Source organism: Xiphias gladius, chromosome 10 (assembly GCF_016859285.1).
Source record: "Xiphias gladius isolate SHS-SW01 ecotype Sanya breed wild chromosome 10, ASM1685928v1, whole genome shotgun sequence".
Classification (NCBI taxonomy): Eukaryota; Metazoa; Chordata; class Actinopteri; order Istiophoriformes; family Xiphiidae; genus Xiphias; species Xiphias gladius.
In genome coordinates, this window is record NC_053409.1 from 9,787,896 (window position 1) to 9,811,268 (window position 23,373).

Genomic DNA, 23,373 nt, shown 5'->3' on the forward strand with positions numbered 1-23,373 from the left:
AGGCTCAAGCCGTCTCAGTTGGTTGATTGTGAATGAGTCAGTGCCTATCAGCCGACCTGGCTTTGTGATGCTCCACCCAACTTAGGTTTAAGGTGGTTTTTGTGAACCAGATAGGAATTTTGTTTCCTGTTATTGACATTTAATTGATATTAATGAACCTTTATGTGCATTTAAGTGTGAAAGGAATATAACTTTAGACATAAAAGTGAACAAATAAGATATACAACAGCATGTTCCAGAGTGCACAGTTAGAGTACAAGTTTGTGGTTGAATTATACCAGACATACTTTTTAGCTTCCCTTCCTTCGAGTGAAGAAAATGAAGTGACCAGCCTATGAGGGACTTGCAAGCAAAGTGCCCAAACTTCTCAGCTAAGGGGTCTGAGAGAACATCCCATTTTCCCGTTGTGCTTACTGACCTACATATCTGTGCCAAATTCATGCAGAGCCTCTGCTCCCTCCATGTAGCCTCCTCCACTCAAGATTACAAGCTGCACCAGACTGCACTAGATCACGGTGTCCAGACCTACATCTAATAAAATAGTTCGGTGTGGAGCTTACGTAGCCCCAGAGGCAAGCACGGACAAAAATCACCTCTCTAACATAAAGATGGAGCCTAGGTTTCATCCTTTTGTTTCCACTCACATGGCCTGTTGAGCACGAATCATTCTCATTCAAAATGATGATCACAACCAATGTTCTGCTTCCTAATGAATCACCTTATAAAGACAGCGGGACAATAATGAAATGGCTCATTAACAGGGAAAATGTATGATTTCAACATTTCATAACCTGTGCTTTCTCATAGAGGCACTATTAATCAAGTTTAATTGAGTTTTCTTTTATTGATCCACCAAAAACTAACTTGCCACCCAATGATTGTATTGTGATATATGATAGAATAACACAATAGCAGTGCATTGGCAATCTTGGGAGATTTATAAGGTATGGATACTCTGAATCCAGCTTGTAACAGGAATATTGGCCTTAATACTCCATCAAATCTTACTCCCTGTTTCTCTGCCTTTCCAGGCCAGCAACCAGACCGACCTGGAGAACTGGGTGACAGCCATCCACTCTGCCAGTGCTTCACTGCTGGCCAAGCGCCAGGGGAAGGAGGATACAGTGCGTCTGCTGCGGAGCCAGGTCCGAGGCCTGCTGCAGAAGATCGACATGGACGGGAAGATGAAGAAGATGGCTGAGCTGCAACTGACTGTAGTCAACGACCCAAAGAACCGCAAAGCTATTGAGAACCAGGTAAGGTGGTGATAATGATATTGATACTGAGGAATCAGTTGAATTTGCTGGAATTAATACCAGCATTGTATTGGAGGCTCTTGTTGCATTTTTTACATTGCGTTATACATTTGATGGCCTTGGGACAAATTTCACAGAATATCTATATCGGCTGCCTAACATTTGCTCTTTTCATGCTAAGTTATGATTTTTAGACTCCTCTGTGTGCTGTATTCTGCATGATACGTGCAACAACCACAAGATGTGCCCCACTTAATTTTCCTGATTTTGTGACTGCGGTGACAAGCCAGTGCTTTATTTTTGTCTGTGGGTGGGTGAAGTGGCCTAAATGCATCAGTCCCCAAACACATTGCGAGGGGCCCAGGGGAGCAGCTCGCTTCCCCGAGCATAAGATTGGGATTCCAGATGTTTCTTGGTAATGGGCTCTCAACATGCATTATCTTCTTCCTCCTCCTCACAGCCTGGGGGAGAATCCCAAGCACCCAGCACTGCGCTGTAGCCTACATACAGTAGATTGCAGACGGGTATAAAAAGCCCATAGCCTATATCAAGAACACAAATACTTTTATAAGAAACTAGTGTTTGCTGTGGAATGCGGTAAAACTTAGCTGCTGTTTTATACCTGCAACTCATGTGGTCAGAGACTTAAAGTGCATCCTAAAGCAAATGTAAACTTTCTGCATCTGCGTAGCCACATTGGTCCACATTTTGTCAGCTGCCCATGTCCATGCGCACTAACAGCTTATGTGCTAGGAAAGCAAAATGGACACTGTCCATTTTGCATGGGCTGTTATTTGGTCTCTCACTGCAGTCATCAGCAACGGAGATGTCACTGCCTGACTATGAGACTGACTGCATGCTCGGATCTGTTTCCAATTAGCCAGTATGCCACCTCAGTGTAGAAAAAGAGACAGACGGTGATGGAGTCAAATGATAGGGTCAGAGGGGGGTATGGGGCGGGACTCTGATACTGGCGCACAGAGGCTGATGATAGATTTAAAGTTTCGGTGGGGTTGTCTAGCACCAACAGGGCACTACTTTGATGTCCCTCCACACCCCCACCCATGTCTACTGAAATCAGTGCCAGTAGACCTCTTTTGAAGTCTGCTGTTACCCCCTTTAACACGCACAAGCTCACGTACACACACACACTGCGATCAGGTTGCATTGAAAGACCTATTATGCATTAGAGCTTTTACGGAGAGTGGGGAGCAGATGTTAAAGAGGGCAAATAAGAAAAGATCAGAATCTATTAAAACAAAGGCTTTTTTCTACTGAGCTTTTCACTGATGTTGGTTGACTGTCTGTCTGACAGCACTGATTGAAGCCTGCTAAGCACATGAAGCATGGACTACATATAGGTCTTTATCAAAAAATGCTGTTCATCAGTGGTACAATCATCAAATTGAATTTTCTGCACAGGACTATTTCTGAACATCCCTGAATGAAAATGCAGATATATGACTGTTGGAAAAACACACCCAGATGGCGTGTAAATCACAAGCATGCTAGGATCTTGTGTGATGGTTATACATAGACATGAGTTTTTCCAAAGCAGCAACTCTCCTAAATTTGTCTTTGCTTTTGAGGAAGGAGCTTATCCGATTTACTCAGTAATACCTACCTCCCCATCTAAAGTCATCTTCAAACTACTCACTGGAATTAAATACCAGTTCAGAACACCGTGATACATATAATGACCCAAGAATAGCAAGATTAAAATGTGCTTTGTGTACTTACATCAGAGGATGTATGTTCAAGGTCTTCAGGTTAAGCCGAATAATGCAAAGAATTAGACCTGAGAGGGATGGCATTAGACAAAGTGAAAATGTGAAAGGAATACACATTTGTCACCTAACGAGAACACAGACACCAAAGTTGTCATCTGTCTTGGTGCTCCATGCTAACCATGTTACTGCTATATGTTACAACCATTATCCAAATAAGGCGACCCACCTTCTCTCTTATTTTTCTATAGCTACATTTAACTTTTCAGATAAGGCTAGTGGCCTACAATCTCCCTATAGTCCATAGCAATAGCTGGTAATTACCAGGTAATTATCGTACAGAGTGAAACGAGTCTGTGCAACTTTCGCTCACCTGCTGCAACTGTGGCCACAAGTGACAACTGCGGGATAATGCTGAAGGCTGAAACACGGGGTAACAGTAGCGCAAGTAGAGATTAATCATAAAGGTGGCAAACTGACTCAGTAATGATTCTTATACATCAACATTAGCTACTGGTCATACCACACCGAGTAAGGCTCTAGCGGTAAAACCCCTAAATGTATCAAATTGAGCAAAGGATTGTTTTACAGCTTCTGAATTCACTTTTTAATTTGTAAGAGGCAAATTAAACCAGATTTTTAAAAAATTAGTCTGACTCTAAGTGTTAGCAAGGACTGCCTGGGCAAATGTTCTACCAAGGGACAGAGCTCTCCAAAACTTTTATGTCCTTGTAGCAATCTATGTAAAACAGATTTCAAACATACTGATTTTCTAGAGATAGTGTTTGATGTGGATGCTGTTAATGCTCCACTCTGGTGTTTGATCATTTTCTCAATTATTTAAATAACTGACATGCCAAAATATGCAAGGTCATTTTTAAACCAAAGTATGTGGACTCCAAGCAGCTGGTCTCATGGTCTGGAATGAGAATAATGGCTGAATGTCACTGACTCAAGACTTGTTAACCAAGGCCACCTGCACAGCTACATACTTGGGCATTTTCATGGGTTTAGCACATAACATAGCCCAGTGTGGTCCCTTGGTGATTTCTGTGCAAGTTATTTGGTTAAGAAGTTTGAATTTGTTTAAGTCAGAGTTTCATAAAATGCCACCTTCCAATCCCTCCTCAGTTTGTTCCTGCTACTCAAGAATGCCATTAATGTAAATGAGACCTAATGGGACCACGCCATAGGGTGCGTTATTGTAAAAGAACTCTCAGTGCAGACGAGGCCTATTAAAGTCAGTTGTTATAGAGCGTTGTTTAACTTGAGTGTTCTCATTAAAACAAGTCTCCAGCCAACAAAATAAGCGCTTTCTCATAGTTTACATAGTGCAAACAGGGATAGAGCGAAGGCAACTGTAAATTGTGTGTATATACTGCATGTGTGTGTGCGGGGTGGAGGTTTAACGGGTGGTCTGTGCAGCATCACCATCCTCTCTAGACTTACATAAAAAAGGTGGGCATTTGGATTTACTGCACACACTCACTCCTCCGCTAGATATGCAGTCGCCCCTCACTATAAAAACCCCCACCAATTTGTGCCCTCACCCTCCACCAACATCTGCAGGCAATTGCAGCTTGATGGAAAGCACTCAACTGACCCTAGATCTCCCTCTTTGACTCTCCCTCCCTCCCCCAGCCGATCCATTACCTCCCCTCAACTTTCTTTTCCCAGCCAACACCCAAAAATCTTCACTGAATTCACAACCTCTACTAAACCTACCAAGGTAATATTCTTGCTTTTCCTCCAGATCCAGCAGTGGGAGCAGAATCTGGAGAGGTTCAACATGGACCTCTTCAGGATGCGCTGTTACCTGGCCAGTCTACAGGGTGGAGAGCTGCCCAACCCAAAGAGCCTGCTAGCTATCGCCAGCCGCCCCACCAAAACCACCCTCGGACGCCTTGGGATCTTCTCTGTCTCCTCCTTCCATGCACTGGTGAGGAGGCCCAGGACGGGCACTGGGAAAGGACAAATGATTGAATGCAAAATAAAGAGTCAGAGGACCAGCAGTGCGTCTTTGTATTCTTTGATGCTCTGTAGCCTTTCTTTTTGTATGTGATATATTTAGTTTTCATTTACTTGATGTCTAACAGTAACCTTGAAAATCTTTTTAATAATTCAAAACCAAAAAGCGTCCTGATTACACTCCCTTTATGCTTTACTGGAGGAAAATAAACCTAATTAAGATGGTCTGATTAGATGAATTTTTTTGTCGAGCTAAATGATCACAGTCCTGATACTGTGTAATCTGTTCAGATCTGTTCCAGAGATGAGGCCACACTCAGGAGACGCTCATTGTCCGTGACTTATAGACAGCGCAAGAGAGGTCTTTTCTCCTCGCTCAAAGGCCTCGACAACCTAACAAAGAGAGGACGGGACAAGAGACCCTCTGCATCACAGGTATTCCTGAACACACAAATAGATGGACAGAGAGAGGTACTATTTTGAAAAATACAAAACTCAGTTTCTATGATTAAAATCTTTAGGTATTGGTTATCTTTCTTACATTAAAAGTGTGAATGATGCTGCAAAATGTTCAGTACTTCAGCAACTGTTAAAATATTTAATGTCTTCAAACTTGAAAGTTTTCAGAAACAAGAATTCAAAATTTTCTACGCATGTATGTAAGACGCTGCATTAAAAATGCAATGCAATTGGTGTTTTCCTTTGTAGTCAAACACAGTACAGCTCTCTTGCCATTGGATAAAATTGTGCACTAAATAGCGCTTCATTTAGGTGTTGATGTGTTTCGCAGCTGTTTTCTTGAGACAAAGATTACTGTGTTCTGTCCCTGTGACATTTTGTACTTAGAAAAAAACCAAGGATAGAAGAGCTTCTGATATGTGACTTGTAGCAAGCCCATGAACAATCATTTCAATCAAAAAACAGATATGGTAATAAGAAGAAAGATTACATAACAAATATGCATTTTTGTGTTTTTGTCATTGTTGAAAGCCTGAGAGCAGCATTTAAACCTTGAGGTAACACTAACTAATCTCATCTGAATCTCAGAGTAATAAAACTCTTCAGGTGGTCTGGATTATTAGATTCTTAATGCAGGATCACCCACCTCATTCAGCAGTAGGGGAAACTATGCATACACATAACATGAGCATGCAGAATTCATTAGCGTGCGTGCACACCCCATTGAGGTATAATATAGATGTGTGAATGTGAGCACACAGTCTCCTGGGACGTTACTGCTGAGAAAAACTGCGTCTTGATACTCAACACGCTCAGTACACATTATGAATATTTGTTAGAGAAACAACCTGAAAACACGTTGCCCTATTGCTTACACGCATGTAGAATGCCTTCGCTGACATGAAAGAAAGAAAGCGATTGTTACAGTCATGCAGCGCTCTCAGCACATTTTCCCCCTAAGGAGATTTTATTAATTAGAAGCACATAAGCCCATGTCCCCCTTTGCTTCCCGGTAAGTTTTAGTGCAAACCTCCCATCACCATAAACACAGGGAAGCATTCCTTACCCAGGTGCGGAAGGGGGAGTCTAAATCCTCTCAGGTTAGTAATTAGACTCATGCAGGCTGGTTATTTATTGACAGAGAAATCCACCACTCTGTACCCTAAAGGTATGGCCTCGGAGAATACTCTACTCTTTTTGCCACAGGAAACACTCATTTGCACAAGTCTTTTATGGACCTCTGTTCATCAGTTGAGACTATAGGAGGGAGCGTCATTTTCCTTTGTGCTGTGATGTCAAAGTGGAGTTTTATTGTTTTGGAGCAAGCACAGCTAAGAGCCAGTCATGTTCTTCGGATGGTGAGCCCAGACTCAATTGACTGCTCACACAGTGTTGCCTGTCCTGTTTCACTTGCTCTTATCTAGCTCACTCGTCCCACCACCTGCTCTGTGATATTTATGTTTTTGCATTTGCGCACGTCTGTCAGCAACTAAGTATGTATCTGTGTGTGTGTGTGTGTGTGTGTGTGTATTATTATTTTTCTGGGGGAACTCCAGCCGGCCGGCGTAATGAGGCCCAGTTACATTTCACAGTGCAGAAGGCCGAGGTGGCGCTGTAGCACACACATGAATTATTAAAAGCCATATGTGGTAGATGGCATTCTCCACTCTTTCCTCAGCCCCGCAGACATCAGCAGATGGTTGGTGTAAAGACACTAAATATTAAAGAGCCTCCCTTTATTTTTTTTTTCCCCAGGTCTATTACTTTCTTTCTCTTACAAGCTCTTTTTAGTGCTTTTCTGGTGTTTTTTTTTTTTTTGTCTTGACAGAGAGAGACTAATAAGAAACAGTTAATTGCTATTAGTGCTTCAAGGGATTTTCAGAGTGCTGGGCTTTCCTGGACGTCTGCTGTTTTTGTGTTGTTTTTCAAGAGTGAGAGATTTTTGCCGTGTTAGTTTCGGTTTTCTGCTATTCTCTGAGGGAAATTCAGCCACGGCCATTTTAAATGACACCATCAGCTCCTTGGCTGTTCTCTCATGTAGTACCGACGAGACGTGTTTGCGGGAGAAGGATTTGGACAGCGGGGCCATCTCAGGAGCCAAACTCTCATCCATACACTTAATCTGTTGTTACCTTCTCAGATTTGTAGATTGTGATTTTCTCCAAGATTTTCAAGATATCCTCTTGCTTTCCCTCCCTTTTGCTCTCCATTTATCCCCCTTCCCCCAACTCAAACCCACTATCTTTTAGCTTATTCTTTTTTCATGCTTGTTTAATCTCTTAAACCTAGAGTTTCATCTCATTCTCTCCCCCAATTTCTCTTACAATTTGTCTTTCCCTTTTCCCCTCAGCCTCGTCTCTCTCAAACCCTCTGGTTCTTAGAGCATAAACATCAGAGCGTTACCCGGCGGTCTTTCTCCCACAGTTTCCATACTGACTCATCTGTGTTGACTAAGACTAAATCCCATTTACCACTGCGACGCTGCGCTTGACAACCTTGCTCCAAAGTCATGCCCCCCCCCCCCCCCATCTCCTTCCCTCTCGTTTTCTCTTCTCTCATCCTTCTTAGCAGTGCTATGTATACAATTAGGAGCTGGCCGGCAGTTGACTGTGGGAAGTGGGCCAGAAAGGTCTGAGGATTTGTGGGAGAGCTGGTAAAACTTTCTAAATTTAGTCAGTTTATGGTGAAGCAGCAGTGTTTACAGCCACTTTATAAATGTACTCATGTTGGGGGGTTAGAGTTACTATAGTCTGCTGATCAGAGGTCAGATGAGGGCTATTACTATCATAACAGGAGCTGGAGTTTTTCTGATTGTAAAGGAGTTTTCTTGGGATTGTTTTTGGAGAAAAGAAATCCTGATCCTTAGAAAAGGGTATGGTCCATGCAAGTCTCCTCTGTACACCAATTTCTAAGTGAAGTGTGTGTACTATAAGAGGGAATTTTGCAGGGAATTCAGCTTCAGCTCAGTTAATTTGACAGCACAATACAAACACCTGTGTGAGTGTGTCAGACCCATTTTGAGGACAAAATGCCCCATTTCTGTCACCAGCTCTGTCACCTATCATGTCTCTCCCGCCCAGAGACAAAGTGTCTCAGCAAAACCTCATAACTGCAGCTGATTTGAGTGAGGACTGGAGCTACAACCTCATATAACTGATAGCTCTATGTCACTGCTGTATTATAGAGTTGTTAAAGCCCTCTGAGGCTGCTCCGAGGCTTAGCCAGACACAGCGCGCCTTACAATCACAAGCCAGGGAGAGCAGCTAGAGAGGAAGATGGAATGGATGACGAAGTGAAAGATTTTGACACTGAAGGGTGAATGTGGAGATGGAGATGAGGGGAGGGGGGACTTGTCCTCTTCTCATCTGTCACCAGACTGTTTCCCCCTTTCACCTCCCTGCTACAAAGAAACCACCACCATACACACCCCCTCCGCTCAGACACACAGACCATATTTCCACTATGGCACCTTCAAAGGCTACAGACTCTGTTTGGAAGCAGTATCAAAGCGCTGCACTCGCCACGCGTAGTTTTTAATTAACTACATAATAGCACTGTGTGTGTCTATTATTGTGTTGCCGGAGTGGCTGGGCACTTAATCGTCTATGAGTCAATCATTGTGGTACCCCTCTGTCTGTAGTTCTGACTGTCTGTTTCTTGATATCAGATCTTTGAGAGCGACGCTGGAGGTCAAACCTTCGCCCTGCCTCCCAGGAGCACAGAGGTGAGTCATAGTGTTCAGTAACTTTGTCCGTCCATGACGATTTGAGGATCTTTGATATAGCTTTTAAAAATTCCACTGCCATATGTCATACCAGTCCTGTGGTACCGTTTTATGTGCTGAATTATCTGTTTTAGCATGAAGTAGTCACAGCAGAAACAGGTCCGCTGTCGCTTTCACCTCTACTGTCTTTCATGGCTTTGATAGTGGGCTATGTAAGGATATTTTTAACAGATGTGTTGTGTCTGTGTGTGTCAGGGGATCAGAAGGTGTGTGTGTGTCTACCTGTGTATATTACTTATCCGGATCAAAGCGCAGATTCCTTTCATGTAGATCTGCAGGTGTCTGCAAGATAAATAGACAGTATATCTGATGAGAGGATTTTACAGCAGTAGAACCGTGTTAAACTCCGAAGTGGACAGGGCTCCAATTCACACCGTAATTGAGTTAATGGAGGGTGTTGGGTTGAAGTGTTGGTGGTTGAAAGGGCAAGTGTATGGGTGTATGGTAAAAGTGTTGAAAGATTGAGCGTAAAAATACTGCTGTTAGCTTCCGCTCCAAACCTTGCTGTCCTCAAGCCTCCACATCTCCTTGTCCTCTTGGTCAGGCTTTTTCATTTCCTACTTCAGCCGCTGGACAGTAGGGGCGTGCTTGTGGGTAATGAGACTTCCCTTTAAATGATAATTCTGCTTTATTAGAAGTTGATTCTTATTAGATAACATTGTTTATCCGTTGCTTCATATTTAACCTGCAGAGAGAGTGGTATTAATCTTCTCACTTAACTTTTGGCAAGAAAGCAACTAAGAATATTTTCTGAAATATCAAACTGTTCCTTTAATGGAGAATGGTTTTATTGACATGGAGCTGCTCTGCAGCTGAGTCTGTGTTCTGTCCATGTGAAAAGGAAGCTAGAAAATAAATGAATATCTTTAATATCTATTGCATAATATGTTTTAAAAATATATTTTGCTGTTTGTCCCTTCATCTGTTTTGGAGGAACAGATGAAGTGTGGTGCGGAGAGATGAGCATAATGGACACTTGTAGACAGAGCAGGATGGCTGTGATGAAGAACACTGTTCCACAGACTGCAGTAATTCATAGTGTGAGCCTGTGGTGAATGTGGCGAGTGTTAAACTGCCGTCATTAAGGGTTTAGAAATGGACTCAGAACAGGAAGTGGTTTGGGAAACAATAATGGCCTTCATTGGGTCGGAGCTTTAATTTAGCTTTAAATGTGGAGGCTTCCTCTCAGTTGACTGTTTGGATCTGTCCTAGGTTTGGATGTGAATGTGGAAAATAGCTCGTCACAAGGATCCATTTTGATTTAGAGGGGATTAAGACTCTTTGGGGTGGGAGGTAGGGAAAAAGAGAGAAAGAGGTTAGCTGTATTGATTTTTGTAGACACATACAGTTCTTCATTTCTGTCTTAATGACTTTGTGCCTTCTGTGCTACTTGGATCTCAAATCCCTTGAATAACCTTTAATAAGCAATCATCTTCCACTAATCTTTTGAAGTGAAGTCAAGTGAAGGGTGTGTTTGTATGAGTGTGTGCCCAAGCTACATTGTAGCTGTATGGCTCGTGCACTCTCGTATATGTGTGACTCTCCATGTGTTGTTGTGCACGTGGTTACTGTGCTTTCTACACGATTTTAACCAACCAACTATTTCAAAAGGCTGAGGATGTCCACCCACTCCTGCTGTCAGCAGTGCAGAGAGTCAATATGTTTTGACTCCTGGAAAAAGAAAAAAAAAAACTTTTGTAAATAATTCACATATTTAAATGTATTCAAATGCCTGCTTCTGTTGAGTAAACTCCAGGGGAGGGTTATGAGAATACTTTATTGGCTCGTGATATCCACTCCATCACTCTCGTCAATGACATACTGGTCCTTCTTTCTGTGTCACCACACTCCACTGACCACCAATACACCCCTCTTCTTTGACTTTGAAGTCACTGCTGAGGAACAGGCACTTGTACTAACCAGACTGGGTGGCCATTATTGTCACGTTGTGTGTATGATTGTGTGGAAAGGCTTGTCACAGCGGTGGAAAGAGGACCCTTGGGTGGAGCTTTAAGGAAGCGAACAGTAATACTCTTTTGATAGATGTAATGGAAGGAAATGGGCACAAATTATTTTCAACTTTTCTTCTGCTTCCTCTTCGTGGTCACCATATCTATTTAAGGAAGTACTGTAATATTTGTGTTAACCAGTTGCTAAGTGGAACATAAAGGGTGTATTTGTGCAGCAGCCACTAAACCGTCTGTTACTTCACATTCCATCTTTAGAAGCTCCAGGGTGGAGGTCAGGTTGCTTGGAAATAATTTCCACACTTCAGAGGAAAAACTGAAGTATTGGTTTGAATTATTTGGCTGAATGCAAACGTAAATAGAGTACACACTCACCACACAGAGCACTTGTTGAAGTGAAGCGCGTGCCTGGACTGTACTCTTGGCAGGGGTTCATGGAACGTTCACCAGGCAACCGTCGGTCCCTTACAACCCTCTCTGACCATGAATGAGTGTACAGTGTTAGTCAGCCACTGGTCAGGTCAGTGCAGGCAACTAAATCTTAGTTTTCCGGTCACACCATATTGCTGGGACACAAACGGAGCGGTTATGCAACCAGTTGCCATGACGCCTTGTTTTTTCCCCTCAGTTTGTAAGCATGACCTCACATCCCAAAAGAGGTGAGGCGAGGTGGGTGTTGAAGTGGCACCGTGTGTCCCTCCATCACAGACAGCTTAAGGAAACATTTTGGTAAGAACATTGGTCGCCTTTATTTCGGCACTGATTCCTGAAGTAGACTAGTCAAGGGGACATTTAGATGGAAAATGAGGCAAATGTCTGCCTGTGTGTCTGTGTTTTCTGAGCTACACTGCTACTTGTGTGCATTTGTGTGTGGAGCTAAGTGATGCTGTGAATCAGAGACTTTAGCTTGTCCCTTTAGGCTTTTTGTCTGGTAGGGGAAAAAGGTCTTTTTCCTCTTGAGTTGATTTATTAAGAGCAAGCACCCAGCTTCTGAAACAGACAGAAGAGCTCACACGCATGCACATTAGACAGACAGCCCTCAGACACATACCACTCTCCATTGTTATTGTTCCCATAATGCATTTAAAACATTGCTATATACCCAGCTGTATTCACTTAGGCAATTGTTCCTCCGAGTCCCGGGTCTCAGTTTAACCGAGACTTTCTATCTTTGTCTTCGTCAGAAGTGATGACTGACTTTTTCAACTCAGGAGTTTCAGTACATTTGGTGTGATTGAGCCTTTCCTCAGGATCCAGGGTCTTGATAATTGTGGTCTTAGGCTGCACTGTGGCATCTCCCACAGCCCCACAAGCAGCAGTGGTGGTTTTCCCTCCAGAGACACAGAGTCGCAACCAAAACCCCCAAATGGCTGCTTGTGAGGCTGAGCAGTGGGCTAACCCCCCAGCCTTTATACCCAGTTCAAACCTCACTGTTAATGCCACCAACAAATAATTACCTTCCTGAAAGTTTGACTGATTTTGAAATATATTGTCCCTCTACATCACCGAAGTCAAATTTGCGCTTGTGGCTTTTCAATCCAAGGAAGTCCCAGAGAAGTGCACAGATATAATCTGGACATCTCGACCTTTGTCAGTCCTCTTGTGTACACAGTCATAACGATGACTTTTATGTGCAGCAATTGCCGTCTATGTTGTCAAATGAATTTCTGAAAGGCTAATTGTATGACATCTTTGCTCCGCTGCTTGATCCACAGCCAAGCATTTAGACTAATGGAACTCTATTGATTTGTGTGCTATTACTCAAACCCTACCGCTCTCTCTCTCTCTTTTTCTCGTCCACTCCTTCCCTCTCTGTATTAACCTCCCTCTCCTCCTTTTTATGTTTACTCTCCTCTCCATCTAATGCTACTCACACACTCCCTGTTTTCTTTCTCTACCCTCCCTTCCTACCCCCTTTTCCTCTCCCACAGAGGCTGGACTTGCTGACCAATATCTACTCCATGTCGCCCCCCGAGGGCGTTGTGTGGGACAGCATCAGTTGTGCCACAGACGTGCTGACGTGTGTCTACATGCCAGACGGCCTGACAGTCCAAGTTCCCGTCAAGAGAGACCAGACAGCCGCCGACCTTCTCTCTGCAGCCTGCAAGGTTGGGTTGGCGGCCAGTTTCAGAGAAATGATGACATGTCACCAGAACGAGAGAACGATATTCCTGACAGTTATAGTGAAAACACCTAACAAAAGCAGTACTCTCATTTAGATATATTTGTCTTGTAGAATTTTATGTTTTTACATAATCCTGCCAATCATCTTAATAAATCTTAATGGTTAGAATTTATATTTTCCTGTAATTATGGGTTTGATCACATGTGAATACAAAGTTAATGTTCTAGAAATTTTCAGCTTCGCCAGGGTTGGTCTTGTTAATGGTCAAATGGTCTTTTTTTGAAGCATCCGTAGCAGGAGATCTGATGGTGTTATGCTCCCAAGGGCTTGAAATATAACACCTATTCATGCATTGTCTGACTTCACACAGCCCCCTAAGAATGTCTGCAGATAGATGGACACACCCACACATACACCATACATGTAGTCCCTTGACCAAAACGTCCCTTGTTTACCACAAATTTCTCATCACTAAGTGTAAAGTCGGTGAATAATTCATGCTTTGGCCAAACAGCAGCTGTCAGACTAAGCGTCACTGCATGAAATATGTGCATACAGGCCGCTGAACATTGCGGGCTCTTGTGTAAACAGGTGAAACAGCTGGACCTAGGCCTGCACTGCCTCCGACTGCACAGGCGAGCGGGGCAGGGGGTGGAGGTTCGATACGTGGCTCCTGGAGAGCTCCTCCGCGATATGGTGAGGAGGGCAAACATGCAGAGTCACACATGGATACACAGTGCTCTTCATTGTCTAAACTTAACTTAATGGGTATTGATATATCACCTTGTAGGTCAACGATCAGTTGGAGGTTTTCCCAGTTAATGTGTTTACACTGCACATGAGCAGGCCGAGCGGCATTGGAGACTTTGGTGAGTCAGCCTCAGATGTGGATTGATTAAGTCCAGTTGTGTCTGTACTTTTCTATACACCGCATGATCCTTTATGTATTACTTCTGTCAATCTAACTTTCTTCGTCTCTTTTCCCACTGTATGTCTGCATCTCTGTTTCTCTTCCTCTTTACAGGTTTTGCAGTAACAGGACACATAGACAGCCAAAAGAAAAGCCGCATCTTCGTCAGTGAGGTTCTTCCTGATGGACTGGCCCTCAATGAAGGTGCCTACCTCCTTAAAACTGATAAAGATAACCCTGAAATCACCAGTAACTTTATCATGTGTGATCCTTGTGGCTTTTAACACCTCTTTTCTGAAATTTGTGTGTTTGCGTTGCCAGGTCTGCGTCCAGGTGATGAGATCCTGGTACTGAACGGTCAGTGTGTGTCGGGTCTGGACCTGTCGCTGATCCAGACGTTGTTTGCTGAACAAACCCTGCACCTGAGCCTGAGGCGGGACGGTCCCCTGCCGCCAACTGTGGCCTCCAACCACCAGGCCCCTCCTGCCAAACTCAACCTTGAGGTTCGCAGCAAGCACCACCGAGCCAAGTCTTCCTCAGGTGCTTAAATCCAAATGACTTACATCCACACACTTGGATGACAACGCACACATCCTCAAACCAGCAAGACACTTGTAGATCTAGTCACTAACAGGACAGTTTTTGTGGTAAAAGGATATAGATTTTTATGTGTGACAGTGAAGAGAGAGAGAAGGAGATGTATAAAGAGAGAAATTTTAGCTACAGTGAAGTGCAACAACTTGGTAGACCCTTTAGGGGTAGCGATGTCTCAGTTCTATGTACATGACTAGGCACCAGTTTATTACTTTTCTCCGTAAGAAAGCTGTGTCAACAGCCTGTTTAATCCTAGTTTACCCATCCAGTTGTTCTGATCTGTTTTGTGGTGTGGTGCATACAGTAGTAATCTTCGTTATCTAAGTAGGTTTGTCTTTGTGACGTTCTTTTATCAATGCTTTGTGAGGATTAGTTGGTCACATTAGCAGTAATTGCTGAGAGAGTAGGTCTTGTTATCATCTCAACCACAAGTCAACTTACCACACTTCCGTTCCAGTTAAGATCTCTACTTCCTCAAGGGCGACATTTCGTCTCCTCACTGTCAAGAGTTAAAGGTGGTGGAAAAAGCTTCAGATTAAGTTTTGTGCATTCTTGGGGAGAGATAAAGCCGGGAGGGGCTTATGACCACAGAGGGCTCATTATCGCTGTGAATGTATAGCGTTCTGTCGGCTTCGTTCAGTCTCACTGTGGATGCGAGGTGTCAGAAGTGAACAGTAAGGTCGTCCGTTTTGCCGGACAGGCACAGCTGATACCCAGGTAGTGGGGAAGCATTTTTTCTTTTTTGTTCAGGCCTCACTCTAAAGGTAAGGGAAATTCAACCAAAGAAATATTATCTGTGGTATCGTCAAGTTTAAGATTTGATGCAGTTCTCTTTGTAAGAATTTGATGTTTTTTTCATGATATGGTGCAGGATGCAATCAGATCAAAACTTACATTTTAAACCATCGTTATTGATTTGTGTTTGTCTTGGTGTTGTCAGAGAAGACCCAGTACAAGGCTTTAGGCACAAAACCGCCTTTTTCCACAGTTCATTACTACTAAGTACATTCATAAATTGGAATGGTCTGCTAATTCATGTGTACAAGTTCTAAAAAGAGCACACGGGCGATTTTCATTTTTATGACAAACTCGAGAAAGTCACAGTGAACCGGACAGTGTTACTAGAGTAGAAGCAAAGGGCATGACTTGCTGATTTGAACACAGGATATTGTGGGTTGCAGTTTACCCCACAGGATGACATGTTAGTGGATTTGTTTTTTGATCAAATATACCAAACCCGACCAAAACTCTGCTGACATTTTCCTCCAAAAACAGTCAAAACAAGTCAGTCAGTTTCAGAGAAAGTGTCACCTAAATGATAGTAATTCATCAGTGTTTTCCTCCACTGAGGCCATAACTGAACACAAAGGGATTAATTACTTGAAGGCCTCATTACAGTAAGTGGTGTGATCAAAGTTCCTGCAGTTTTCTTCTCTGTCTCTAGAGGGCATATAATGCCAGGCAGGCTGATAAGGAGGCAGGGAGGCAAATGCCAAGAGTGGGGAATTAACACTTGTCAGACACAAATTACAAAAACGATTTCATGGTGGTATTCCTAGAAAGAAGTTGTCTGTCACCTGGATTCATTCAGCCTGATGCAAAAGTATAACACAACAGAATCAAATTCAGATGACTAGATATCTTTAATAACTCTGCTCTAATAGTCAGATATTTGGTTGACTATGATTGCCAGCTTAAAAAGGAGAAATTCAGCTCCATGGGAGGTCCAGAAGTTTCCTTTTGTTTCATGCTGTCACATTGGCCTGCCTCCCAGGCTACAATTAGAAATAAAGTCTTTTCCTCTGCCAACTGTGAGAGAATTTGTCCTTGGTACCTTGAATTTCATGAGAAAAATCAGGAAAATGTTTTCAAAACTGATAATATCATCATGTCAGGATGGTTCATATACATATGCAAATATACATTTTATTAAGAGGGATTTTCCTGAAAACCAGCAGTGAACTGCAGTGTTTTTGGGCTTGTTTTTTTTTTTTTTCTGGTCACACAAAAAAAATAAATAACAGAGTCTTTAATTAGGATTGTCAAATGGCTTTTTTTCTTTCTTTCTTGGGATAACTGAATGCCATTGCCATTTTTAGTTTGGAGGCATATTTAAGTTCTTTGCGACTGGCAGGCGCTCATGATGGTTTTAGACTAGCCAGCATTGTTCGTGTTTTTTAGTCAGAAGAAGGATGTGCTGTAGCAAAAACCACTATGGCACAGATACAGTGATGGGTGGTATGAGCGTAACACTGTCTCTTTCTCTCTCTCACACACACACACACACACACAAACACAAACACACACACACACACACACACACACAGTGACATTAACCTAATTCTGAAACTCTCTCTTTCCAGACGTGTGTACTGCAGCTGATGGTGTTAAGTCCCTGTGCATAGGACTGGAGAATGGTCACTCCCACTGCGCAAACAGGCCTGTTCAGCACAGCAAGGTAGGAGGGACGAGGGGCATGTGTGTGTGTGACTGTGTGTGTGTGACTGTGTGTGTGTGTGTGTGTGTGTGTGTGTGCCAGAAAGTATTTCTATTGTCTCGTAGACATCCACACACGGTACCTCTCTCTTCGTCAATGTTTGTTTTATGTGAATAAGAGTGTGATATTTCATCATAGCCACCGGTATAAACACATCTTATTACTGTCATGCAGACGGAATCCAGACTGAGAGAGGAGGTTGTGTAACATTCCCACTGCCTCCAACACACTCTCACCCACGCATACATACATACATGCAAATGGAGACATGCATACCAGTGGGCAAAAGCAAATCTCTCAGAAGAAATAGTTGTATAATGTGCTTCTATCATCCTTACCTTCACTCAAATACACGTCTATCATAGCAATAAAAGCTACTTTGGTCTCTTTAGTGAGTATATTTTAGACAGGCAAATATCTTTCTCTTAACGGTGACATTCCTGTGTTTGTCTTTGCCTTAATAGTCCTGTCTTTGGTCTAGGTGGCCTGCAATTAATACAACTCTGCTGTTTCAAACCAGTTTAGAGGAATAGCTCCACTATAAATATGCCAAATAGTTGTCCCTCATGATTTATGGCAGATTACACGCTTATTTTTGTCCTGTCGGTTGTTGAATATCCGGTCAGGTTTTTGATATGTAAACCAACTTTATTGAAGTCATTAAACTGAGTGGAAACTGGTCCCGTTGGCAATTACGCCTCAGAGCTGCGGTAATGTAATACAGGACAATCTGTATGCTGGTGTTTATTGAGAGCAGTAATGAGTGTGTGGTCATCATGAAAAAGCCATGTGTTAATGATGTAGACGTGGATGGAAGCCTGAGAGCGGATGTGTGCGTTCATGCATATTCACCTTCTTTTGCATCATTCAGCTAATATTTCATGTCCTTTAAAGCCATGTAGTTGTTATTAACTGTGGGAGTGCATGTCTGGCACGCTTTGACCAAGCTGCTCGTTATGTAATATGAGCTAAATGAAAAAGGGAATAGGCAGTGATTAATCGATACTAAATCCATGCCAGATATCCAGAAATCATTGTTAATTGCCGTGGCTGCCATGGCTTTATTTCTAATTGCCTACAGTGTCAGAACATGCCGTGCAGCATTTGACCCGAGGTCAGCCAGGAGGTGGATTAGAGAGGACAACTAGCCCTCTTCTCCTCTCTCTTCTGGCTCTATTCCTCTCTCTTTTTGTTTGCCCGGTGACAAGAGTCAGCCCCACTGCGCTGGGATCTGCACTGCACCACTGCTGCTGCTGCTCAGGTCCCCTGCTGTTTGTCTTTTACTGAGGAATGAATGAAAGAATGGATGATAGGTGTGTGTATGTGTGGGGGGGAGGGAGGTTTATGAATGTGTTTGTGCTTAAGTCACTGCATACGTGCACGTTTGAGGCATAAAAGGAGAAAAAGCTCTCTCCTTCCATCAGGGAGAGTCAGCCACTGTGGAGGCGATATATAAAAAAAAAAAAAAAAAAGCACACAGGGTGAGATATTGGTGCTGGTAAATCACATTTTTGCTGTCATGAAGAGCAGAATTTAATCACTGCACGGCCATCAGTTTGTTCTCTGGGGCGGGGAGAAAGAAGTCGAGTCACCGGGTAGAAAATCAGCCATGTATCAGCATATAGGTGCGGACATGCATGCACATGGCATTGTGGAAGTCAGTAGAGATGGATGGAAGGGAAGGACTAATTTCAAGCCTCTTGTCACATCTTGTAATCGGCTGCCTGACTAGACTTCTTACCTTTTGATTAATTGGTCTGTTGCGTTCCAATTTTTGCTTATTACGCGAGAGATTTGTATGTGTATGTTTGTGTGTGTGTGTTTGAGGTGAAGTGCTTACTAGGCACAGTTGACAATGTTGTTTACTGTCAGGAAGCTTCTTATGCCTGCGAGTTACTTCATAATACATTTGGCAATAGAGCGCCATAGCAACTGGTTTAACACAATGTTGTGGTATCATTGTGAGCTTAACCAATTGATTGCGTAACTCAACTGAATTGGTCCTGGATAACTCCCATGAGGCACCGTAAATTGAATGGATTTGACATGCATACATTTGTTTATAGTGAGGCAATACAGTAATGTGGATGTGTATGTTCAAATTCAAAACTGAAGCATCCATTTTGTTCATGCCTCACCTAATCTCTGCTAATTTAGAAAATGAAAGGCTTGAGTAGAGGCTTGATTGGGATTCGTTGGGTGGCAGCTCATCAACACATTCTCACGCATACATGTGAACACACACATCTATAGCATAGCAGGCGATCCCAGGAGACAGATGGAAGGACATGGGAAGTAATCTGGCAGGGCCTTTATCACCAAAATGGCCCTTCCATACCCACTTAGATGTTGCACCGAGACAATTAGTGAATTAATTGTTTAGTTGATTGACAATAAAATTATTGGAAAAATTGTTATCGTTGAATAATTGTTTTGTTTTTTTTGTGAAAAAATGTACTGGTTACAGCTTCTCAAATAGGAAAATTTTCTTTTATTCTTAATTTCTCATGAAAAAACCATATACCTTTGGGTTCTGGACACTGAATATGTCAACATGAGATTCAGCATTTTTCATTATTATTAATACTACTATAGACCAAATGATAAACTGAATAACCTAAATAATGGAGCAATCATTAGTTTCAGCTCTTCCTTTATGTACCCGGTTAAAAATGCATCATGTAGGCCTGAAACAATTTGTTAATGAATTGATTAGTTTGTTAAGTCATTTTTAAGGCAAAAATTTCAAAATTTTACTGGTTTCAGCTTTTCATATCCAAGTATTTGCTGATTTTAGGTTTTCAATAATGGTGAACTGATTATATTTGGTTTTTAGACTATTGGTTGGACAAATCAAGACATTTTTAAGATGTCACCATGGACTTTTTTATTTCACTGATCAAACAATTATTTGACAAATTATATGAATAAATCGTTCCCAGACTGATCAATTATACCAAAGCATCCCTTGTTTCATGTGTTTATGTAATGTTGTGGAACCTAATCAAACCATATCTATTTTATTTATCGTGCATAATCAGGTCTTGGCCTTGCTGGTGGATTACTGCCATGTTACGTTAATGTCAAATTCCCTTATAAATACTGTGACATTGATTTTACACCATAAACAGATGATGTATGTTTGACGCATTGCAAAGTAGACAGTCATGTCTTGTATTATACCAAAGGTTAAAAAGCAGACAGACATATTAAGCTTCTTTGCTTCTGTCTAGACCAGAAGTTTGAGTAGGAGCATTTGAATGGTCCTACGAAGAAAACCATGACTGGAGCCAAACTTCTCTGGGCCAGACACAGTCGTCCTGTATCGGGCTGTCAGTGCAGAGAAGTTTTGCTTGTTTTAGTTGAATTGATTTTTCTTGTTATTAGGCTTCACTGTATTAGATGAAGGCATATGCATTAGTAGACTGCAGCATTTGTGCAGGTTTCCCTACCTCTTCCTCTTTTTTCTGGTGTCGACCTTCTGTTTTTACTTGTCTCAGTGGACGAAAGGCATCTGAGAGGTGTTTTAACACTTTTTATAAAAATGCGCGACTAAGAGAAAGTTGAATTATTCAGTTTCGATTCTCCTCTCCTAATATGGGTCCTAGACTTCAAAAAGTTTTGGTAGATGCCGAAGGCTGTATCATATTCTTCAAACATTATCCCGTCTTCCTCGGAGCTACAATCATCCCCTCCCTAAACTGTGTGTGTGTGTGTGTGTGTGTGTGTGTGTGTGTGTGTGTGTGTGTGTGTGTGTGTGTGTGTTATGACTAAGCCCATCAGCCACCATCTGGCCATGAGCAGGCTAATAATCTGAGCTTACTGCTGTCAGTGCAGTTAATTCTAGCGTGCTCTTGTCAGTCCACTCCACTGTAAACAAGTTGGAAAGGCAGATAAAAACTTAAAAGGAAGGAAAGACGGAGGGACCAACAGGGACCCGGATCCAACATGATCCAGATCTAGCTAGAATGACCACAAAGGGGGGGGTGTCTGGTGCAGCCATGGCAGTGTCCATACCAATCATAGCCCCAACGGTGAATGATGAAGCTCCTCGGTCATGCCTCTACCTCACCACCTTCATCGAGCTCTTTATGTGGGACCAGTCGCCTGTCCAGGCCCTTTGCTCCCTCCTGGCCATGTGCTGGTTCTGGCCATCCGGCTGCGAAACCAAGGAGAAGGACTTGTTCTTGGGCTCTGCGCTGCTCAGTTGGGGACGGCTCCTCAAAGACAAGCTGGCCTGCCTGGCCCAGGACATGGCTGCCTGCTTCTCCTGCCAGAGAGATGCCAAAGGGGACAAACATCTGGTAACTATGGGCTGTGGGAGGTTTTAACAGGAAGTAGCTGATGCTATGAGTCTTCACACTTAAGCTGCAAAGTTTCACACAACTCCCACAACCTTCCTATGCGTATTGGTAAAAATATCTCCAGAAATGTGAGTCTGGACTAGTTTTACAATTAGAGAATTTGTTTGCGTTTTATTTGCATTTCATTAGCATTGAAAAATTAGTTTTAAAGAGCACAAGAATTATAGTGTCATATGCACTATATAAGAATGATTTGCTACATTTTTAGCCATGCTAGTGGTGTTGCAGTTTCGGTCAGATGGACGGTCCACCACTTTAGTCCAGACGGAAATATCTCAAAAACCATTGGATGGATTGCCATGAAATTTGGTACAGATACCCATGGTGCCAAGAGGATGAAGCCTAACCACTTTGATGATCCCCTGAATTCCTTATAATGCTGTTGTACTGGAGAATTTTAATTTCTCCAGTACACTGGTTTCTATCAAAATACCTGCAAAATGAATGACATTCGCATCAGCCTCATTTCGACGTCGTGTTTAGTGCTGATTAGCACATGTTAGTATGCTAACAAACTAAACAAAGATTGTGAGCATGGTAAACATTACCAGCTAAACATCGGCATGTTAGCATTGTCATTGTGAGCATTTTACACAGTTTCACATAGCTGTCTACGTGGCTGTAGACTTTTACTTTTCTACTTGTTTGTCCTCCCTCGACACTTTTGTCCTGGTGGTCTTTAATTCAACTGTTGTAAGGTTTATAGTCTAGCCAGATTGGAACAGGTCAAATGGTCATAGTGTTACTTTTCGATCTGTCTCTCCTGCTTTTACTGCCATCCATGGTGTTATCTCAGCAGTATGGGCACTATTAGAATTAATGGTATTGGTTTGAGTAGCAGTTACTGTCTTTATTGGCGTGTATTCGCTCTCGGGCGGTCACCTTGTGAGCTCAGTGGCTGTATTATATATTAGCATCATGTCATTTTTGGCAGTTGTATGGTGGGGATAGTCCAGGTTGCGTCCTTTTGCTTCAGAATTACCCGGATTGAGTTTTTTCCATGTCAGGAAGGGGAGTGGGGGCAGCACAGGGATTGCCATTAGTTATTCCAAAGATTTGTTTTTAATCAAGCTGTGTTTAATATTGGCAACAAGCATTTTCACTTAACCTTTTATTTATTTTTAGGGATGTAGGTGGAGTAAGAATAGCATATAATGCTAGCATTACTTTGCCTTTGTACTGGCAGTCATGCAGTGGAGTGGATCTGAATAGCCTGGGGGACTCAGTAGAATGGGTGCTTTAATCTGAAACTGGCTTCATTATTAAAACACACTCTTCTCCCAAAGTCCTCCGAGACTCTGTGGAATAATATTTGTTTAGGATGAATAATAAAAGGAGTAAATGGGCTTGAGTTGAGCGCGACGGGACCAGCCCTCCCTCTTGTCTTCCTCTCTCCTCCCCTCTAATCTGTTGGATTTATGAGCGTGTGTCTACTTTTATTGGGCTTTCAAAAGAAGATGGCATCATGGTACTATAGCCCACTAACATGGCAAGCGAATCACTGGCCTGCCTACTGGCCATCGGGCCCCCCTCTCTCTCTCTCTCTCTCTCTCTCTATCTCCATCATAGTATCATCCTTTGAGGGATAGGTAAAGCCAGCTCCAGGGACACGCCTGTATTTCATCCCCCTTATTTATCCTCTCCCTCCCCACATTTGTTTATTTCCACTAAGATGCGGCCCCTCCGCTGATAAAAGCGCAAGGCTTCTGTTTTGATTTTTGT

General features: G+C 42.6%; 1 protein-coding gene across 3 annotated transcripts in view; it reads left to right on the forward strand.

Moving 5' to 3' along the window:
• tiam2a (TIAM Rac1 associated GEF 2a) overlaps window positions 1-23,373 on the forward strand; it is a 69,081-nt gene that overhangs the window by 28,299 nt on the left and 17,409 nt on the right. For all 3 annotated transcript variants that reach the window (XR_005708253.1, XM_040137571.1, XM_040137572.1), the window contains exons 6-15: window positions 1,032-1,256; window positions 4,737-4,922; window positions 5,243-5,386; window positions 9,078-9,134; window positions 13,093-13,269; window positions 13,878-13,982; window positions 14,077-14,155; window positions 14,311-14,400; window positions 14,518-14,736; window positions 17,154-17,248. Coding sequence is in view for 2 of the 3 variants with exons in the window: in XM_040137571.1 (XP_039993505.1) it covers window positions 1,032-1,256; window positions 4,737-4,922; window positions 5,243-5,386; window positions 9,078-9,134; window positions 13,093-13,269; window positions 13,878-13,982; window positions 14,077-14,155; window positions 14,311-14,400; window positions 14,518-14,736; window positions 17,154-17,248 (1,377 nt within the window). In the remaining variant the exon portion in view is untranslated. The remainder of the gene's footprint in view (window positions 1-1,031; window positions 1,257-4,736; window positions 4,923-5,242; window positions 5,387-9,077; window positions 9,135-13,092; window positions 13,270-13,877; window positions 13,983-14,076; window positions 14,156-14,310; window positions 14,401-14,517; window positions 14,737-17,153; window positions 17,249-23,373) is intronic.